The 23258-nt window shown below is 42.6% G+C and overlaps 1 protein-coding gene across 1 annotated transcript in view; it reads right to left on the reverse strand.

Annotated features, from left to right (window-relative positions):
* Positions 1-23258, reverse strand: part of LOC146809817 (uncharacterized) — a 73885-nt gene that overhangs the window by 27807 nt on the left and 22820 nt on the right. The window contains exon 2 of the mRNA XM_085616674.1: positions 13509-13641. Coding sequence (XP_085472800.1) covers positions 13509-13532 — 24 coding nt within the window. The 5' untranslated portion in view covers positions 13533-13641. The remainder of the gene's footprint in view (positions 1-13508; positions 13642-23258) is intronic.

Consider the following 23258-nt stretch of genomic DNA (forward strand, 5'->3'; position numbering starts at 1 on the left):
TCGGAACTTCATCAGACAGAGCACGTATACCAGACTGGGACTCATTCAGCTTTAACCAATGCCCCCAGTGAAGTTCATCACCCACATTATCCTGTCTTTCCAACAAGATATTGGCTTGTAGGTCAGAAATCTTAACGAGCTGTCTTTTGTTCCACCACCCTTTATTTCCAACAAAAGCGGCCCCCTTACTTACATTGCACACTCTTTCTGGTCTTAAAAACCTTGATTCACCTTTTTTCACTCTAGTTGGTTTCCTGATTAGGACCCAATCCCCCACGACCACATCTTCTAATGTTGGGTGTCCCTTTTTTTCAAAATTTTCCTTCATTAGTAACTGCTTAGAGTAAACCCTCTTGGCAACATCCTTAATATCTATCCTTTTTTCAACAGACCTCTCTTTTAACCAAGATGGGAATAGAGATGTGTGGGCTTCTCTACCTCTTAACAACGAAAAAGGTGATACTCCGGTTGTACAGTGAGGGGAGGTATTATAGCTCCACAATTTTTCCTCTAGAAATTTATTCACATCCAAACCTGCCGCCAGGGCAGTCTGAATGCCTTATTTTACAATTCTATTCCCCCTTTCAACCAATCCGTTGGAAGTTGGGGAATACAGTGCTACCCTAAGGTGTTTTACATCAAGCTGTCTCAAAAATTTACACATCTTTTCCGACACAAAATGTGTGCCATTGTCAGTGACAATAACCTTTGGCGCACCCTCGATCGAAAAGATGTTCCTTAAAAACGTCAAGGTTGACTCTGTATCTGGTGATTCAATGAAACTATAATACATCCATTTTGAAAAATAATCCACTGCCAATAAAATTAATTTTTTATCTTGATTAAGCACAGAGTATGGACCAGAAAAATCCAGGCCAATTTTTTCCCAAGGGGAACCCGGGAATTCGGTAGGATGGAGTGGGGTTTTCAACGTTTGCCAATGCTTATCTGATAATAAGCACTCGGGCAGTTGTCGATAGTAGACTTCACCTGTGCGTCTATCGCGGGCCACCAATAATGCTGCCTAATCTTCATTGTAGTTTTAGTGGACCCTAAATGACCTGAATGGGCGTTACTTATAATCATAGGACGCAAATCGAATGGAGGAACAAACTTGTCACCCCGCAGAACAACCCCATTTTCAACTGACAATTCACTCGCCACCTGAGCGAAAATCCTAAGATCTCCGACTAAACTCCTAGGGTCAGGCCATGTACCCGATGAATACTCAACCACCTTCCTAAGTGTTGCGTCCGTGTCACATGCGTCTTTCCACGCACTCTGACAAAATCGAATCACACACCTGGATTGCATCTACCACCGCCACACATTCCACATCATCCAACATCACATCATCTTCATCATCCCTCTCCATTAGCAGTCTTGACAAACAGTCCGCTCTAAAATTCTTCCCACCTGGGATATGTTTAACCGAGAAATTAAATTCTTGGACTTTGGAAACCAAACGCATCAGCCTAGCTGACATGCTGGACGAATTGATATTGTTAAAAATGTACACCAAAGGCTTATGGTCTGTTATCAATTCGAACTTCCGTCCCCAAATATACATTCTGAACTTATGTATGGCCCACGCACACGCTAGTGCTTCCCTCTCTATTGTGCTGTACAATCTTTCACATTGTTTCAAAGACCGGGAGGCAAATGCCACAGTTTGTTCACGTCCGTTTACTCTTTGGCTCAGCACAGCCCCTAACCCAGACATACTGGCATCTACGGTTATAAGGGACATACAATCGTCCCTAAATGCAAACAAAGCTTGAGCAGATACAATCAGCTTTTTAACGTTTTTGAACGCTGATTCCAGGTCATCATTCCATTTAAAACTACGCCCCTTTTTAAGCAATTCACGCATCGGCTCTACCGACTGCGCATAATTAGGCACAAACCTAGCGTAGTATTCTGTCAACCCCAGAAACGAACGCAAAGCGTCCTTGTCGCTTGGAGCTCTTGCTTCCTCAATTGCCCTAATCACAGAGAACTTGGGTTTAATTCCATTCTCAGATACCAAGTGCCCTAAATATTTCAATTCTTGTACCGCGAACTTGCACTTGTCCGCCCTTACGGTCATTTCTCTGGACTCAAGAACGGTCAGGACCTCCCTCAAAATTTTATCGTGCTCATCACGAGACTTGGCATAGATTAAAATGTCGTCCAAGTATGCCTGGACCCCCACAATCCCCTCGAACAGGGTATCCATTAACTTTTGGAAAACGCTCCCTGCTGATGCTAACCCAAACAGGAGACGAAGGAATTTATACGCCCCAAATGGTGTCACAAAGGTGGTTAGCTCTTGTGATTCCTTTGACAATGGTACTTGGTGGTACGCAGATCTAAGATCAATCAAAGAAAACCACTTTGCTCCTCCTAGATTTGCAAGTAACTCGTGAATTCTGGGCAGCGGGTGGCAGTCCACTACTATATTTTTATTAAGGGTGCGCAAGTCGGCACAAAGCCTAATTTCGCCAGATTTTTTCCGAGCGACCACGATAGGTGCCACCCACTGAGAAGAATCCGTCGGGGCTATAATATTTTGCTCACATAAGTTTTTCAACATAAGTTTAAGGTCCTCACGAACGCTCATAGGTACCGAGCGAACCTTATGGGTAACGGGTTGTGAGCCCGGAACTAGCTTAATGTGGTGTTCCACCCCTTTAACTTTCCCTACAATCTCTCTAAAAACAAGTTTGAACTCCCTGAGCAGGTCTTGTACCTTATTGTCATTATCTGTCTCTATCGTTTCGATGTCACAAATGGGCATCTTTCCAAGTTTAATTGGGTTCTCATCGCCCGGAACTAAATACAACCCCATTCGGGCTAAATCCTTCCACCCGATTAGATTCTTGCCCTTCACTGCCACATACATTTTTGTCATGGTTTCCCTACCTAGACATTGTACCATGCCCGTGAAGTACCCCAGCATATCTATATCCTTTTCCCCGAAAGCTTTGGGATGTACATCTGACGTAAGCAGATTTTTGTTCTTCCAACATTCATAAAAAGTTGTGTCCCTCAAAGTTGTTATCGGCGACCCTGAATCCGCCATGACCTGTAAAGAAACATTATCAATTTCCGCTGAACATAAAGGACCTTTGATACAACACGTTCCACATTCCAAAGTTACAATAACATTGTTCAAAGAACTTGTACACTCATCAACTTCAGTCTGTAAATATCGGATGTTAATCGGTTTCTTAGCATTTCTGCAAACCCCTTGGAAATGGCCTACTTTTTTGCAAATCACACAGCGTCTTGAAACCGCTGGGCATCCCGGAAAATTACCGATGTGGTTTCTAGATCCACACCTATAACAAAATATGTTTTGTTTTTTCTGTACAAATTTTGTTCCCTTAGGCTTAACATTGACTAACGCTAAAGAATTTTCTTGATCTGGTTCGTTCGAGTCCATAGCGTTGATATCTAGCTTGGCGTCAGCTTGCATAACCTTACTTGTAATCGTTGACCGCTCAATGCTAAGAGCTAGCTCAATAACCTCCGACAAAGGAGGATTTTTACAACTCAAAATCCTTTGTCTAATTTTATGGGATACACAATTAAAAACAAATTGGTCTCTTATATAATCATCGGACAGTGGGCCGAAACCACAGGTGGTAGCCAACACCCTGAGAGCGGAGACGTACTCCTCCACCTTTTCTTCTTCTTTTTGTTTACGTGCATAAAAGTTATGTCGCTCCAGCATAATATTAGGCTCGTCTTCAAATTGTTTTTCAAGTCTAGCGACAGCTTCCCATATACATTCCAACGGTTATCTCCAGATTGAGTGGCTGGTGGAGGAATAGGTACAATACTATGAAAAATTATTTGCGCCGCTTGACCCAGGCAACCAAAAAGTATAGCAAATTTGCGTGCAGGGGGAATAACTGTCGGCGTCTATAGCTACCAGATGGTTTTCGAAAAGTCTAAACAATTCCAACCAGATAATAGGTGGGCTACCTGGTTTGCTTAGGAAGGGTGGTGGTTGAGTAAAGCTGAGATTACTTTGTTGGTTGCTTGCAGACATTTTTTTTCACAAAAAAAAAAAAAAAAAAAAAAAAAAAAATACATTTATGCCTCTCCAGTATTTCTCAAAATCGTCGCGAGTATAACTGTATAATGTCACAAACCCCGCAAAAAAAATATGTATGATGATAGTACAGTCTCACTGAATGTGCGGTGATTTTAAATAAATGTTACAAGCTATGACGTGTGTATCGTCGCAGACTGGAGCCAAAACACACAGGATGGGGAATTTAATGACGTGTGTATCGTCGAAGTAAGTAGGAGTCTTCAAAACCAATATTTAAAATGACGTGCGTGTCGTCGAATTCGACACGCGGGCAGTAAATGACCGGTTTACCCTTTGTACCGGTACAGTTGCAAGCCTTTCAATCCCAAACAAAGATGGCGTCGCGTTAATCACGCGCTGACGTCACCTTGAGGATGAGTAGTCCGGCAAACAGTTATGCACATGCGTGGGGACTCAAATACTCCCACTCAGCCATGCGCGAGGAGCGCTCACACACTTTACCTCCGTATGCCTCTACCTCACCACAGCAATCGTCGAAGGCACAGTAATCGTCGAAGGCAGGCTTGATAGAAGCGATCTCAACAGTCATCGAAATCTTCCGATATCGAGTCTCCTGAAGGACGCCCCAAAATCTGCGTGGTTCGGCGGGTGGAGCAAATCCCGATCGTCGCCAGATGTAATAAGCAGCATAGAATCACGGTAAGCTTAAGAAGGTTTATTCAGTTCATGGAAACACTCCACCCGTAGCATGAGCGCCCTCTCACATAGACGTCCAGACGGCAACTGACTTGTTACCATCGGAACGCCCGTGAGTCGAACGCCATGCCCCGAGCTACATTCAAAAGAATACCTAACACTTTGCAATCATCATCAGTGGCATCGCGCGCCTAACACTCTACCCGGCGTGCGATACCGAATACTACATACTACAGCTGGTTATGGGGAATGTCGGTTCAGAGTCGATCTGCTTTTGTATGGCGGTTTGTTCGGTTCTGGATTTGTAGGGACTCGGTTTGGCTTGTTCCCGTTTCTTCTGTGCCTGCCTGTAGCTTCCATTGTCTTTCAGGCTTGGGGGTGATCAAGAACTGTCCACGTTGGTGCACAGTGTGATACGAACGGTTCTTCTCGCACCTTGTGCTAGCGAAGGGATGTATTGATTCTCTTCTGAAAGAATAGATTATTGTCCCCCTCCTTATGTACATTTGTGGTTGCTGTCTGGTGTAGCGCTGTACCATGGGGGGTAAGAGGAGGCAAGGTCACCCTCTAATCCCCCGTCGTGTCTTGTGAAACTGAGTGTCCCCCCAGGCGCTCGAATGCAGGAGACAGGGAGTTGCCGGTATTGTGGTCTTCTTTCCCTGGTTACTGTATTTGTGTGTTTTGGCGTCCGACCTTGCACTTGGCACTGTGCCTACGGCTCTAATCCCCGCAGTTATGTTCAGAGGGAGGAGAGAGGTGCCGTTGGGAACTCCCCCTCTCCAAGCCCAGCCCACACTTTGATCCCGGTCTTCGGAGGTGGGAGGGGGGGACAGAGGGGGAGGGGACCACTAACCGGTCTCTTGAGTTCTTCTGGTCTTCACATTGGTTGTGGACAGCCCCTAGGTCTCGCCGCATGAAGGATCACTGTGTTGAGAGTCTTGAGCGGTTTATCTTCGGCGGCAGCCTACTTCCACGAAGTCACCCGTTGGAGTGTTAAGGTGTCAATTTTCGGGAGTTTCTCATTGCCGTGGCTCACGCGGTGTGCCCGCCTGTCCCTCGCTCAGGTTCGATGATCATCCTCCTCCTCCTCCTCCTCCTCCTCCTCCTGATCCTCCTCCTCCTGATCCCGATACTCCTCCTCCTCCTGATACTACTGATACTACTACTCCTCCTCCTCCTGATCCTCCTCCTGATCCTCCTACTCCTCCTCCTGATCCTCCCCCTCCTCCTGATCCTCCCCCTCCTCCTGATTCTCCCCCTCCTCCTGATCCTCCTCCTCCTCCACTTGATGATCCTCCTCCTCCTCCTGATCTCCTGATCCTCCTCTTCCTCCTGATCCTCTTCCTCCTCCTCCCCCTCCTCCTGATCCTCCCCCCTCCTGCTACTGATCCTCCTCCTCATCTCCTGATCCTCCTCCTCCTCCTGATCTTCCTGCTCCTCCTGATCTTCCTGCTCCTCCTGCTGATCCTCCTCCTCCTGATCCTCCTCCTCCCCTTCCACCTGATCCTCCTCCTCCTCCTCCGGATCCTCCTGCTCCTCATCCTCCTGCTCCTCCTGATCCTCCTCCTCCTCCTGATCCTCCTCCTGATCCTCCTCCTCCTGATCCTCCTCCTCATCTTCCTCCTCCTCCTCCTCCTCCTCCTCCTCATCCTCCTCCTGCTGCTGATCCTCCTCCTCCTCCTGCTGATCCTCCTCCTCCTCCTGATCCTCCTCCTCCTGATCCTCCTCCTCCTGATCCTCCTCCTCCTGCTGATCCTCTTCCTCCTCCTCCTGATCCTCTTCCTCCTCCTCCTGATCTTCCTCCTCCTCCTCCTGCTGATCCTCCTCCTCCTCCTGCTGATCCTCCTCCTCCTCCTGCTGATCCTCCTCCTCCTCCTGCTGATCCTCCTCCTCCTGATCCTCCTCCTGATCCTCCTGCTCCTCCTCCTCCTGCTGATCCTCTTCCTCCTCCTCCTGATCCTCCTCCTGCTCCTGATCCTCCTCCTGCTCCTCCTCCTGCTCCTCCTCCTGCTCCTCCTGCTCCTCCTCCTGCTCCTCCTCCTCCTCCACCTCCTGATCCCCCACCTCCTCCTCCTGATCCTCCACCTCCTCCTCCTGATCCTCCACCTCCTCCTCCTGATCCTCCACCTCCTCCTCCTCCTCCCCCCCGGCGCCAGAGCGCCGCTACTGCAGCATTGTATTTCTATACCTCTGTGCTTCCTCTAAGGGGACGCTTTGGTTTCTTCTTCCGTCCTAGCTGGATGAATTTTGGCTCCATGCGGGGGTCTCTACAGGTTGATAACGGTGATGTTAGGTGTGTACCGCTCATGTGTTTGCGCTGTGATTAGGGAGCCTCCATGTTGGAATCAGGCTTCCCGTATTCTATTCTCCCATGCTCTTGGCCAGATCGTGTTTTCTCCACACTACTGTGCAGCCTGTGCCGTTTAAGGACTGGGCAGAGTGTCCTGCAATTTCTTTTTGGCTGTTTTCTGAGCCCTACCGATGTGGATGCAAGGCGATTGTTGGGCCAGCGTACGGAGCCTCAGGGAAACGCGTCCGCCATTGTGGCTAGTTTAGCCACGCCCCCCGGACTTGTGAGTAAGCGATATACAATGACACAGTAAATTACACTTGATTAAACTCAATGCGTATCTTTAAAGAAGGGTTGGACTCTTATTTACAGGTAACAATAATGTGCAAATACAATATGTTAAACAGAGAAAGCAGGAAGGTGCTACCACCTTCTGGTATTAAGTTATGACACAAAACATTTTTTATAGTGCTCATGCACCAGGTTAAAAAAAAATCTACAACACTGGTCCTGTGTGCCCAGTGTTATTCTATGGAGCTACTCGGGTCATGTGCGGTAACTTGAAACTAGTCCGGTCATTTTCTACCACATAAATATCTAATTGATGCTCCAGCTTGTGAGACAGAAGAAAAATGAAAACATTTAGCAGCCTTCCAATGTTATGTCAATTAGTGTAAGGATTAGGTGCCAGGCTTCCACTCAAAACAATAGTAAAAATAAATCCAGAATCCCAAAAAAATGTACACTGAAAAAACAATGGCTACCTTACAAGACCTGTGTTGCATCAGTCTCACTGTCCAACTGGGAGGTGGCCAGATGTCAGGTTACAGGTACAAGCATTTCTAAAAGTCAACTTAAATCCCCCAACATATTTTAAGTATTTAGCTAGGGGGCAGATGCAGTAGTGCATCAGCACCCGCTAAGATGTCCCACATGGTACTGGTAATTAGGGACTGTATCTCTGAAACTACTAGTCATGGTCAAAGTTCTCAGCTGGGCAGAGGCGACCATAGAACTGACAGCATGCACTAAACGCCAAGGATTCACCAATGAGCTTAACTTTTCAAATATAATTATGAGCTCAATAAAGTTGGTAATGATGTATGTTTGCTATCTTCATTTTTGTGCTGTAATTTTATTACATATTTTTTTTTTGCAAGTCCTCCACGATTATTGCATTATTCTTGCTCTCTTAGCAGTTACATAAATCTATCTCTGTCCTTCAAAATGCTCAAACAATGGCCTTGCAGTAAGACTTGACAATATTTAGAAAGCCCCATTTCCTAGAATCTGTCTTCAGGAGCTATTCGGATAAATTATCAACAACGTATTAAGCATTACATTAAAGTTATGTAGAGGACATAAAAGATTTTCATCAAAGGAGGCCCCAAGATTATTTCTCTGTCTTGCTGATTTAATATGTGTTTCACAAATCCAAACAAAGAGACAGATCACATGGTACTTGTGCAGCGTGTTCTTTATGTCAAAAACAACAATCTGCTCACCTGCATTTTGATCCAATTAAATATTGTTTATCCATGTCTTGATATTGTTTAAAGAGTCCTTCAAACTTTTCAAATCTTTTAATATCATCAACAACTTTTACAACTAACTTTGATCACTGTACAGCTGACATATAAGCCTGTGTTCCCTAATCAGATGTAATACTAAGGTTAATATAGAGACAGTCTAGAAATTAAGGATAGTGAAGTGGAAACATGCAGTAAAGCACACTAAGCTCAAGAGGAGAGCTGGCTCAACTTCACGTTAGGCAGTAGGTCTAGAAACAGTTAAACAATACTATATCAGGCACCACACCACTGCTAACACACCTCTATCTCAGTGTTTTAGAACACAGTTCACAATGCAGAGGACAAGTCCCAAAGCACTAGCATAACTGGCTCACCATCATCAGCTGTCTGGGAAAGTGTGATTACTGTGCCCAGGAAGGCTTTTTAGGTCGAGCCTGGGCAGAGCATGCGCTGCTCTGCGAGGCATGCTGTAATCAGATATGGCCTTGAAGCTCCACCCATATTTTGCATTGGCTTGTGTCATTGTCCTTTGTAAGTTTGTCTTCTGATTTCTTGATAGGCTTATTAGTCCTTCCTTAGTAACTTCCTATCTTCTGTGGTTACCTCCCATGTGGACTGGCCCTTTTACATGTATCCTAAATCTGGAGTTTTCATTAGCAGTTTGAAGAACTTTTTACTTAATTATTGTACACAGGACTCGCAGGACGTCAGCAATGGCCGCCACTTCTATGTATTAGCAGCTCGCAATGCGCGCTTTCACTGTGGCTGCTCTCCTCCCCCCAGCACTCATGGGACGGAGGCATTCACAGATTATAATATCATAAAACGCCATTAAGTAGGCAAAGGAAAAATTGCAAGATTTTCTTTTCAATGAGATGTCAATTCTTTCTCCTGATGCACCATGCGTCTTAATGTACCTTGCTGTCTGCATTCACTTGCAGATGCATGGCTTTGTCATTACCTTGCAATTCCTTTCTCTAACTTCTTGCGACACGCGGTGCTTAAATCCTCGAGAAATGTGAGGTGAGGCACAGTGTTCCTGCAGCATGGATCACCAGAAGAAGAGCACCAGTTTGCATCATCATTACATCAGGTCGCTGATTTGCATTTGGTAATTGTTGATGCCTTCCCAAGCAGACAGGGTCGGCCAATGTCTAAGGTTACTAAATATATATTGACTGGTATTTTGGAAGTACACAGCTGCGATTCATTCGTCCTCACCCAATTTTTTGGGAAGTCGATGCCTTCTATTCGCCTTTCAGCATAGAAGGCGCGGTTCACGAAAGTGCTTTCAAAAACAGAAATAACCGTGCGTTTCTCTCAGCAAAATATGTCCTCATTTTTTTTTCACTAGCAATGGAAAACATTCTAATTACGTTCAACGATGGTAAGTCATAAGAGCGGCTATTACTTGATGTCGTTGAGGGCTTTATTTCAATATTGTTACAGCGCTGGTTGTTAGGTGCGACTTTTTAAAGACTGTAAAGTGTTTTCAATTAGGTACGGTGCCATATGTCCTGATAGAAAAACCAGCCTGTGCTTACGATATTCTAGCCTTCGGAAGGTGCCGGCAATATTTCTTACATTTCTTACAGCAGGTGAGAAATAAAGCACCCAGTCAACCTTCATGAGCGAATCCATGGCACTCATAAATCTTCCTAACTAATTCTAACTGTGTTAACAGTGGCTTGTCATGTCACTCAGAGGTCTAGTACAGGCGCTGAACGCATTTGGAATGCAATAGGTCTCGCATTTGTGAGAATTTAAGCTATTGGCATTGTAAATAACAATGCTTTTTATTTATCAGTTTTAAAAACAACACATAGATAAAAAGCATTGTCATTTACAATGCCAATAGCTCAAACTCTCGTAAATGTGAGACGTATTGCATTCCAAATGCTTGTTCTGTGTCTAGGACAGACCCTAACTGATTGGCAGGAAACCAGTGCATCAAATGTGTTTTTGGCATGTATCAAACTTCGACTAGGTCTTTAAGTACCTCGAGAAGGACTCTCAATTGTATAAAAGGAAATGTTATTTGCATGTTCTTTATTGAATATCAGCAGAGGGTAAAAATGTCTTTGACAAATGGGAATCTAGTAGATCAGAGCGATTGCAATGTTCTGAAGGTTGGCAGTCAGACCTCTCTTTGAAAATTACTGTGGGTTAGTGGCTAAAAGCTCACTTTTGTAACAGACCTGGACGATAATTCTGCCTTCTTTACATTGCAAAAATGGAGTAACCATGGGGAGATCACCTCTGCTCCTCAGTTCATCCTGTCCAAAATGTGGAGAATTTAATAACAGACCAACCTAGATCTTTACAATTATCTTGAAAGTTCAAACGTGCACTTACAAGAGATTCAGTTGGCATTGATACCCCAAGTATAGTCTTTCACTTTTCCCCTTACTATAAGAGCACATTTAGCCATGTCATTCAGCAGTGCCATGACTGAAAACAACGAGAGGTAAAAGTCTGGCTCTCTTAAAATCATCCTTGCCAACAACGCCAAGTTCCTGAAATTAAACCTCGATACCATCCTTAAATTGTAGGCTAGCAGATGGAAAATGCTCGGCTGCAACTGCTCCTACTCCAATGAGGCAATTATTTTGTATTAGAAGCCAACTTTAGGACCACTATCTTGAGAGGCAAAGTTCTGCTGGGCAGCGTCCACGAGATCCACTTGACTCCAACAAAGAACGTTGTCCATGCTGAAGTCGATCCCATCACAGATCATTGTAAGAATGAGAGATCACACCCATCCCCAAGGAACTACAATGGTTCCCACTGCCCATCTACAGCTGATTCATGCTACACTGTCTAAAAACCAACCAACTCTGGCAACTAACAAAACTTAGCAACCAAGATCAAGACCTCTAGTGGAGCATGCACTACAAACAGCAGCATATCCAGGCTAAAAATAATGAAATGAAAAATCATGAATTGCCAAGCATTCTCCTGCTGCACTCCAAGGATCTGGAACACTAACCCATTCTGAATCCACCAAGCTCTGTCCCTTCTCAAACTTCCACAAGAGGCTGAAAACCAAACTCCTAAAGAAATACATCATCAAACAGTAAAAGCTCAATTGACAGACCACCCCTCCCACCGCTCGGTCTCGATATTTCTTTACCCCAGAACTTGACCACCAGAATATGTGGTCAATGCCAAAACTATAGACAACATGCCTTTAGGAGGCTTACGAATATCACAATGTATTTCTATGTGCAACACCGGTCACAAATGGCCTACTACTTCACCATAGACTTAAAAACAGCAGACTGGGGAAAACTTAAAAAGGCCCTCCGGAACGACATGATGGGTATGTAATTGCTGTACCTACGCAGTATTGCTAAGGAGCCAAAGACAACTTTTCATGTCGACTACGCATTGGGTATGGAAAATACGGATCATCTTCTTTGGCTGGATAGTCTTATCCACCTCCAGGCAGCCATCTGGGACAATGCCGAACTGATGATTGAGGGCCACCCCTTCACCTGGCACAAATGGAAGCACAAAGACAGTCTCAAAGGTGCTCACAGTAGAAAGAGCAAAACCTTTTCAGGAACTACAAGAGGATTACCAGCTAGATTGCCACTTCCTCCTACATTATAATCAACTCCAGAGTTGTGTAAATGCCGCTCTCTGTTGAAAGCGAGACGAGATACAAGACTCTACAATATATAGGTACCCACAAAGGTGGGGGGTGAGGGATTGGGAGGTCTTACAAAAAGCTATTCATTAATTCTGGGAATAGAACTGGGAGAAACAGACTCGGACCAGTGATCTTGCACTTTGCCCCTCAATATAGTTATGCTCCGCCATACAAACAAAATCCGAAGAATGGCTAACCAAAGACGTTGGCTAACCTCCGCCTACAGCAACACTATGGATACTCTGCCAATGGAAATCACCTACACCCTGGCTCTGGAGGATTGGTCTGACGCTATGGCAACAATGGCCTCTCACGAATGCTTAATTTTCAAACTTATCGACCAACTACACATCTTTGAAGTCATCTTGAACACGTACCTAACCTGCAGCGGATAGCAGCGGAGATAAGCTTACACGTATCTGTTGTTTAGACTTTCCACCTTTTCCCTGAATCTATTAGTACGATTGCAATAGAGCTGGGGCTGTCATATGAGAAGCCGGAAATCCTTGAGGATGAGAAATGACTTTGTAAGTAGAAACCCCGTTTATATATACCTGCTTTTAGGAATGTTGATAGCGATATAGTTCTATAGCTTGACTACTGTAATGTCACACTGAAATATTGTAAATGTTTTTGGTCATAACTGCTTTACCTGCTGGAATGGTATTTTTTGATGAAGTTGTTGTTAAACTAATAAAATATATATAAATATAAATTGTATGCTATGCCTCTCTCATAACTATAACACTACATTTATCTTAGCACGGACACCAAAATCGCTCTAATATTCAGCATTTACTCCACAATCTAGAACTCAGCAATGACACCATAATATAACAATATCATTCAGACATGACAAATGCCTCCATCTCTCTCACTGATCAGTTAGACCTTAACCCACCTTGGCCTATCCCATAATCCGTTACTATTCCAGCAGAGAAGAGACATGTGTACCTGCATACAAAAGAACCCCAACACTATTATCTGGTCCTAAAAAAAGCGCTCAGAAGTGGTCTCTCCGATGAATAGTAGTTGTCTCAAACGTAATGCAACAAAACAGACATGAATAACTATTGCCTCTTTACGACTCTGAGCATATCTGTCACAATCACTTAAGAGCAGACCAGGCCCATAGGAATGGTAATTGAATGTTTGAAAGCACAGAACTATGATGAGAAAGGATAAGATGCCATGTTAAACACGCACTCAATGATTATCTCTTGTAACACAAAGGACTGTAATGCATTTATAAACAAGTCTGTTACTGCTGGAAAAATTCATAGGTTGTACCTGTGCTGAAATATATTCTTCCATGTTCTGGTCGTGTTCCTTCCAAATGGGAGTAGGGTGTGTGTGGTCACTTTCAAAATGAATTTTAAAAGTGACAAAGGTTCAATGAGAAGACAACTCTGTCCATCTCCAACTGCAGAGAAAGAGAAAACAGTGAAGACAACATGATTTGAGTGAGGTGATTACTGACAGCTTTCTTGTTTGTGTTCCTCTTTCAAATCAGGTTCTGTGCTGAAGCAAGCTAAAAAACGGAGATAACAGAAATGCATAATGATTAGAAACAAATGGCCTGGCAAGGACACCTTGCGGCAAATATGAAGCTCCACAGTCATTAACAGGTACTCTGATACATCCATGTGTCCCGATACTGCTCCATACGAATTATAAAGTAACAAATAACTAAACACACGGGACAAAAGACAGGCAAGCATGGATCCCACACACAGCTGAGATGTCCAATACAAATAATAAACATACCTGCTAAGTACCACACATCAGGCGTTAGACTAACATTTTAGTGCTGCTGTCCAAATCAATGCACTAAAATGCATTAGTCACACAATCACAGCATTCCCCACCCGCTGACGAGGCGAGCTGCAGGTGCTCCGCTGCACAGCATTAAGCAATTGCGCTGGGATGTGCTGTGCATGGAAAACCTGTTGTTTCACTTTAAAGTTTAATTAGCCCACTGACTCACTCTTCAAACAACTGATGCCCCCCAGGCGAATCAATGACCCCAGAATTCTAAGTAACAAGCAGAGACTGAGCACTAGTGCATACACATATCTCTGTTGTAAACCAATTCTGGCAGACAGCGAGTGCCCGCATGGATACAAGGGGTGGGGCCTTGCCTGTTTTTCCGGCAAGGGCGCTTAGCCCCGCTGTGAACACGCAAGGTCTGATTGGCCAAAGGCAGAGAGAAAACTGTTTTTCTTTTCTGTCCCTGTATGTATGTGCAACCGCCCGCATGAGGAGATTTGGGGAGGAGGGGGCGAGGGGGGGTCACCGTTGAACGTCAGTCTGCAGCAGGCAAATTATGTTTTCATCGTAGCCCTGCAACCCCAGCTTGCTGAGCACCATGAGCCCCCACTGGCAAGATACTATTATCGCTGGTGCCTGGGCAGGGTCTGTCCACCCCCGTGGATTAAATGTTCACGTAGACTTTTAAAATGTATCTGCTCACTGTAAAGTATGACAGCTTCCTAATCCAAACAGAAAGAAGTAAGCAGTCTTCAGACTTCAATCCAGCAAGAAGTTTCTTTATTCCAGTAAGACACGGGAGTACTGCTGCTCTAGGTTATGTACAAACTGAATAATGCCGTAACCGACTCAGGAGCCCTTTACCGAGCAGACGCAGCACGAGAGATGCACCTTCAAACATAAACATGTTTGGAGATACACTCACGAGCAGCGTCTGCACGAGTGTAGAATACATAGGATGTCACAGTGATAAACGTAAAGAAAACACCAAAGTAAATAACGTGAATAACAATGAAACCCTACCTTTACATCATCTCCTTTCCTATAAAAATGAAAAATAAAGTCTAAAAATAAATAGGTATTTTACGACATATAGTAATCTTTGAATCTAGATGGAATAGAACAATTGCGGTAAGATTTACATAAGTTAGCTGTCATACTTGAAGAAGCAACACTAGGTTGACAAACAGGAGACACTTGTGAAGAAGCAGAAGTGACAATTGAAGAGGATAAATCCTGAGAGACAACATTGTCAGATGAAGCTCCGAAAGGAAAATGTGAACAGTCATAATCATCTGTGGCAGAGCTCTTGCGAGTAATAATTCTGTTGGCCTGTGCTTGTGAAATTTTAATTACAGCTCTTTTACTCCACCATCCTTTCCTTCCCAAAAAAAGTGAACCTTTTGAGGTTTTGACAATTTGAATAGGTGAAGAAAATTTTGATTCTCCTTTCATAACCTTGTTTGGATTCTTGAGCAAAACCCAATCTCCAATCTGAAAATCCTTTGTGAGCAAAGAACATTGCGAATCAAAATGTTTCTTTTGAACACTCTGTTTGATCAATACATTTTTCTTCAGCATAACTTTGTCCTGACAAGCCAAACATGAAGTATCATCCTTCTTGATAAGACCAGTTATCCAGTTAGGACAAATGTTACCATTTGGATTTCTTTTTTTAAGCAGTCTGAAAGGAGAAATACCCGTTGTGGAGTGAGGAGTGACCAAATAGGACCAAATTTTCTTTCTTAAAAATAATTCAACAGGCAGATTACAAGCTAAAGCTGTTTGAATACCCTCCTTTAAAAATCTGTTCATCCTTTCAATGAGTCCATTCGATGATGGGGAGTAGAGAGCCACTTTTAGATGTTTGACATCATGAACTTTGAAGAAATCTTGTATGGTTATTGAGCAAAAGTGCGAACCATTGTCTGTAACAACCTCTTTGGGAGAACCTTCTGATTGAAAAACTCTGTTCAGGAATTTTATAACAGCAATGGAATTAGGAGAATCACAAAAATCAAAATCAACCCATTTTGAGTGATAGTCAATGAGCGAAACAATGTAGCGTTCACTGCTGGGAAGAAGATTGAACGGGCCAGCAAAGTCCATAGCAATCTTTACCCATGCCTCCTCAGGTACAGGTACAGGGTGAAGAGGGAGTTTGGAGATCTTCCAATGCTTATCAGAAAGTAAACAAGTTTCACATGCATCAATCCATTGAGTAACATCTTTGTCCAAAGCTGGCCACCAAAAAGGTTCCTTCAGTTTTCTACAAGTTGCTCCAACTCCTAGATGTCCATCATGAGCAGATTCAATTAATTTACTTCGAATAGAAGAGGGAGGAATACATTGGTCACCACGCATCAAGATATCATTAACAATAGAAAGGTCATCTGAAACTTGAGCATAAGACTTTAATGAAGCAGGAAGGGAATGTTCTCTGGGCCATCCAGAAATAATCATATTCCTGACTGCTTTTAATATTTGGTCATCATCATATGCCTGAAGCCAATCAGATTGTGACCATGTGGGAAAAATGGACAATGAGTCATTAATAGATGCCACTACACATTCTACTTCATCAAATTTTGTGTCAGGAAGATCATCTTTTGAAGGAAGCCTAGAAAGACAATCCGCTCTGACATTGAGGCCACCAGAGATATGTCGAATAGTGAAATTATATTCATGTAGTCTGGAAAGGATGCGTACTAATCTAGCAGAGGCTTTACCAGTACCATTTCCGTTGAGAAGATGCAATAGGGGTTTATGATCACTTAACAGTATAAAATGGCACCCCCAAATAAAACTTTTAAACTTTTCAACGGCCCAGGAGCAAGCAAGTGCCTCTCTCTCTATAGTGCTGTAATTTCTTTCAGCAGAAGAGAGAGACCTGGATGCAAAACCTATAGTGTTCTCTTTTGCACCAAACCATTGACATAAAACAGCTCCCAAACCCAATTGACTTGCGTCAACAGAAATGTGGCATTTGACCCCAGGGGTGAATGAAGATAAAACTGGGGAATCAGAGATAACCTTTTTAATAAGATTGAAGGAAATATCCAAATCATGAGACCAAATAAATTTCTCATTTTTCTTTAGAAGATTACGTAATGTTTGTACTATTTGAGAATAAGCTTGAATAAACCTTGAGTAATATTCCGTCATGCCTAAGAAGGATTTAAGAGCATCTTTATCTTTTGGTACTTGAACATTCGAAATGGCCTGGGTAAGAGAAAATTTTGGCTTGATACCATTTGAGGAAATAGAATGACCTAAGTAATCCACCTCAGATTTGAAAAATTTACATTTATTTTGACCTAAAGTGATGCCCGCATCTCTAAAGCGTGTAAGAACTTCTTTGAGTGTTTGAATGTGTTCATGTCTATTTTCAGAAAAGATTAGAACATCATCCTGGTAGGCCTGGACACATTTGATGTTTTTAAGTAAACAATCCATAAATTTCTGAAACACGCTGGCCGCGGAGGCTAGCCCAAAAGGTAGTCTTAGATATTTATATGCTCCAAAAGGAGTAATGAAAGTTGTCAAAGAGGTGGACTGAGGGGACAGGGGAATTTGATGGTATGCACTGCGAAGGTCAAGTAAAGTGAAGAATGTTGAACCATTAATACCAGTTAAAAGATCTTGAATTTTGGGAAGGGGATGACAATCAATAAGTATATTTTGATTAAGGGAGCGAAGGTCAGCACAGAGACGGATACTGGAATCTTTCTTTCTCACAATCTCAATGGGACTAACCCACTGAGAAGAATCTGTTGGTTCAATAATCCCTTCTGATACCATTTTTTCTAACAAACTTTTTAAATCATCCCTTACACTAAGAGGGGTGGACCTCAGTTTATGTGCAACGGGTATAGCACCTGGTTTAAGTTTAATCAAATGTTCAAATTTTTTGATTTTACCTATTTTTGAATTAAAAACTTGAGGGAATTGTGTGACAATGTCATTGATAATTTGTTCATTGTCGTCCGAAATAGATGCAATTTCAATATTATTAACTTGAACAGGATTTTCTGATCCAGGGACAAGTTTCAAACCCATTTTTGCCAAGTCCTGCCAGCCTACTATGTTTTTACCATCTATTGCAACGTATACTTTAGTAATAGTTTGCCTACCAAGACACGAGATATTTGACATGAAAAATCCAAGCATGTCAATGTCTGTGCCTCCATATGCCTTAGGAATAATATCAAGTTTTGAAAGAGACATAGATTCAGGCCATAATCTTTCAAATATAACATTAGAAATGATGGTAACAGGGGCACCTGAGTCCGCCATCATGTCAATTGATTTGTTATCAATTATAACCACACATGTTGGCTCCTTAGCATGTTCATGGGTGGATAAATCCTCACAAGAATCAATAGCTAAAATTTCCCTTTTTGCAATGTTATTTGAGGATAAATCTATAGTATTAATATTCATATCTTGTAATGAGGACTCAAGGGGAGCAACATCAAATGAGGGAGCATTAAGTTCTGGATATCGACATTCTTGTGAGGAAATAGAACTAACATGCACAGATCGTTTGCTTCTACAAACCGAGCTAAAGTGCCCTGTTTTGTTGCAATTAGTGCACTTCTTTCCTAAGGCAAAACACGTGGGACTATTGCTAAGATGTGCTCTAGAGCCACATCTGTAACAAATAGTGGTAGGTTTCTTATAGAATGGTTTTGAAAATTTGTTTTTCACAGCAATAGCATTCACAAACATGTCATTTTGTACCAAATTTACAGGTGTAACATTTTCATTTGTAATACATTTCGATGAAATAATGCTTCTTTCAATACTTTTGGCCATATCAATAACTTCTGAAAGGGTAGGATCTCTACAGCTTAAAATACGCTCCTGAATTTTCTTGTGATAGCAACTATATACAAATTGATCCCTTATGTACATATCCAAAGAGGCACCAAAATTACAATCAGCTGATAAATTTCTAAGGACAGAGATAAAGTCTTCTACAGATTCATCGCAATTTTGTTTACGTTTCATGAAGTTAAAGCGCTCAAGCATGACATTAGGTTGTTCCAGGAATTTTTTGTTGAGTCTCTGAATGGCGTCAGTATATACATTCCAACCATCACCATTCCCAGGAGGAGGTATAGTGGTTGGTAAGTTATCAAAGATCTGACGACCAGCTTTTCCCAAGTGACTATATAGTATTGCTAGTTTCCGTTTGGCCGAATAATCCTCTGCGTCAATTGCGATTAAATAGCTTTCAAAGCTACGAAACCATGTCTTCCACGGTTCAGCAGGTTTGCCATTAACAGGTAAGAAATTGTTTAACTGTACAATTTGCTGGTTGCTTGCCATGTTAATTAAATATTATCAACTCTTTTCTTGCTTATTTTAAATATATACGTATATATATATATACTTTTTTTTTATATATATATATTTGATAAGCACAGTCCTTTGGGGCAACTTGCTGGTGTGACGAGCGGTGTGCGACCTACTTTTCCTCAATTTAAACGGCTTCCTTAAGCCAACGGGCTGACGAGCCTTGAGTCTGCACCTGCGCGCCAGGAGAGGTACTTGACCTGCTTTTAATTACATTTGGCAGTCCACGCGGCACCCCTTTACACTGACCTGCTCCCTGCTGACGAGAGGCAACTACCTCGAAACACGTGTCCAGGGATGGCTAACGCATACACATACTGTTCTATTTACTTTTTGTGGCATAGGCGTACCCGCCGTCGCCACTACATTTCCCACAGTCCTTTGGGGCAACTTGCTGGTGTGACGAGCGGTGTGCGACCTACTTTTCCTATATTTGATAAGCAGTCGAATAAATATTTTTTCCTTTAATTTCTTTAGTTTTATTATAATGTTATTTCCCTTTTTGAGATTAAACTTTTAATTCTTTTCCTCTTTTTTTTTTTTTAATAAAGTACATACCATGTCAGGTGCTCTTTGTGTTGAAAAATGGCTGAATTCAGCGTTTGCAGCAAGTTTCCGTTGATAAATGTGCCAACTTTCTGTTTGTAAATGTAGAATGAGAGAGCATCCGTTTGAAAAGCTTCTTTTTTTTTTATTGATTTTAACACACCGCTGCGTGTAACGCGATGATGTAATGGTTGCAGATACACGGAAGCAAAGCCTCTGTTTTGGCAGACAGCGTTGAAACTGACGCGAAGCCTTCCCTTTGACGATCAGCGTCAATATGTTTTGGACCGTTTCCTTGATCCTCGTGATGTCGTCATCACGTTGTATGAGCCTTCAATCCGGATGTCTTTCGCTGCGGGGATCGAGCAAAATGCTCAAAATTCAGTTTAAACTGAACCACGGGTCGTTATTTGTCCAAATAAAGCTCAGACAGTTCCCCAATTCCCTGCGCAACGATGAAGACAGCAATACAAGGTAGGACACAACTCTTTCGTTGCGAGCACGTAGCTCGTAGCCTCGTAAAAGTTGTATAATTGTGCAAAACTGGAAAATCCCGTCGCCAAATGTAAAGTATGACAGCTTCCTAATCCAAACAGAAAGAAGTAAGCAGTCTTCAGACTTCAATCCAGCAAGAAGTTTCTTTATTCCAGTAAGACACGGGAGTACTGCTGCTCTAGGTTATGTACAAACTGAATAATGCCGTAACCGACTCAGGAGCCCTTTACCGAGCAGACGCAGCACGAGAGATGCACCTTCAAACATAAACATGTTTGGAGATACACTCACGAGCAGCGTCTGCACGAGTGTAGAATACATAGGATGTCACAGTGATAAACATAAAGAAAACACCAAAGTAAATAACGTGAATAACAATGAAACCCTACCTTTACACTCACCATCATCTTAGTTTGCAATAAGGCTTAATTGAGCAAGTTCAGCCAGGTTTGGTTTGCTGCAGACTTAGTTTTATATGCAAAAGTACTGCCCTATTGCGGGCGCAAGGATACTGCTGCTGACTTCCTTAGTCCAATGGTTAATACAAGCATTGCAGATGTGTCTGTGTCAATAACGAGAGAGAAACCAAATTGAATCCTGGTTGGTGCAGTGGCACACACGGACTTTTGTGCTTGTAGTGCTACAAGGTCCCAGACTGCAACTATAAGCGCTGTGAAGATGCAAGTCAGTTCTAAAAGCAACGGAACTGTTTTCCCCGACTATCAGTACGTTAAACCAGGCTCTGTTTTTAGTCTGTTTTTATGTGATATTTACTTGTGTATTCACAGATACAATGAGCTGCAATAACCAAATTTCTCTTTTCATATTCATTTAAAAAAAAGAAAAAGCTTCTACGATTATTCCAAGATGTTGACAGTGAATACGCATGCCAGTGGGGGATAATGTGCTGCATGGCTAAACACTTATAAGTTCCCTAAGGCAAGACATATTGGCCATGCCAATGCTGTTTTTTTTCACTACTATCAATCTTAATGTTTGGGCGTATAACCCTGAAGTGCTGTTACTACATTTTCAACAGCTAGTTAGAGCTTACACACTTAACAATAGATATTATTTACATCCACCTTCTCAGCGGAATTCGACCCAACAGCCCCACCCTTTTGTTTGGACATTCATTTAGGAGTCTCTTCTACTCCGACTACTTCATCTAGCACATACAGAACCTAAATCTTTTGCCTCCCTAGTTCGTAAGCATACCTGGAAGAACCGCAGCTCCATTATGCACAGTGCCCCATCCTGCACCTCAAAAATTAACATATCCATCAAAGCTTTCGATTCTCAGATCAAGACACCTTTAGACACCACGGCAAGAAATATTCCTTAACCTTTCCAGATAAGGAAATAGCTGTGGCCATAGTTACAAATGTCAAGAAATAAAGCCCCTGGCCCGGATGGGGTCCCACCGGACCTTTATACAACCGATATACCTTTCTGGCCTAAATTGCTAGTTAATGTTTTTAATAAAGCGTGTGAGTCTGGCTTACCACAATCTTGGTCACAATCAATAATAGTACCGGTTTTTAAAAAGGGGAACAGCAGTGACCCGCATTGTTATAGGCCAATTTCTTTGATAGATTCAGCCGTGAAGGTTTTAGGTAGAGTGGGTGAATGACGCAAACATCCTCTCAAATCTACAGTACGGATTTAGGAGGGGGAAAGGTACCACGGACCAGTGCCTAAATTTGCTTCTATTATCTGGGAAATATACGATCACGAAGAAAGGCTCACTCCATTTAGCATTAATGGATCCATCATCGGCCTTCGACCGTGTTAATAGATCCAAGATATGGCATCTGCTACTGAAGTAAGGATTGGATGAAAACATTGTACATTTTTGGGCGGATCTGCATCAAGATCTTAGAGCCACAGTGAGATTTGACCAAAAAGGTAACCTTACACGTAGCATCCGCATTGTCAAAAGAGTGAGACAGGGTTGCATTTTTACCCCACTTTTATTCACCCTATATATTAATAACTTGGTATCAGTTATAGTGGGTGCTAGTTTGGACATCCCCCCGTGTAGGAGAGCGATTAATACCGGCTCTCCTATACGCGGACGATGCCGCCTTATTAGCTAGAATGGCCTATAGCATCGTTTAACAACCTTTGCCGTTTTTATGAAGTCTCTGGACTTGGATGTTAATTTCTCCAAGTCCCATATTATGATTATGGGGGTAAAGCCCAAGAAATTTAAAGACCCATTACTGTGAAGGGAATGAACTAACAGGGGTGGCGTCGTTTTTATATTTAGGAGTATTATTTGATGAAAAAGGCACATGGATCCCACAAATGAAAGCCAAAAGAAACATAATGGCCAGATCAACCATTGCAGTCCTAGATTTTGCCCGCAGATTGGGATCGAAACCTATGCATGCTATGTTAAATATCTACAGGGCTAAATGCCTTGGTCTAGCAAGCTATGGTTCTGATCTCTGGGGATACAGAGATGCCGGCGATTTCCAAATAGTGGAAAATATATTTCTTAGAATTTGCTATTCATGCCGCCATCGACATCTACCTACATCATACATCAAGAAACGGGCATAGGTTTTGTATCAGATATCATAGGAATGGCTCCTTTATTTAAATGGATAGGTATTTGGGCAAATCCGGAGCTTGAGATGAACCACGAAATTATATGCGATTGCTTATCTCTTGATTTAGCAAGTAGTATCCCCTGGTTAAGTTATGTAAAAAGGATTGCATCTTATTTGGGGAGACCAGAGCTATTTAGCTCCGCAGAGAAACTCCTAAAGGAGGACATGCTCTGGGTTAAAAATACGTACCTGCACTTATCACAAATGGATAGAGAGTCCATGGAAATTAAGGAAGCCCCTTGTGCGGGCA

This window comes from Triturus cristatus, chromosome 7 (genome assembly GCF_964204655.1).
Source record: "Triturus cristatus chromosome 7, aTriCri1.1, whole genome shotgun sequence".
NCBI lineage: Eukaryota > Metazoa > Chordata > Amphibia > Caudata > Salamandridae > Triturus > Triturus cristatus.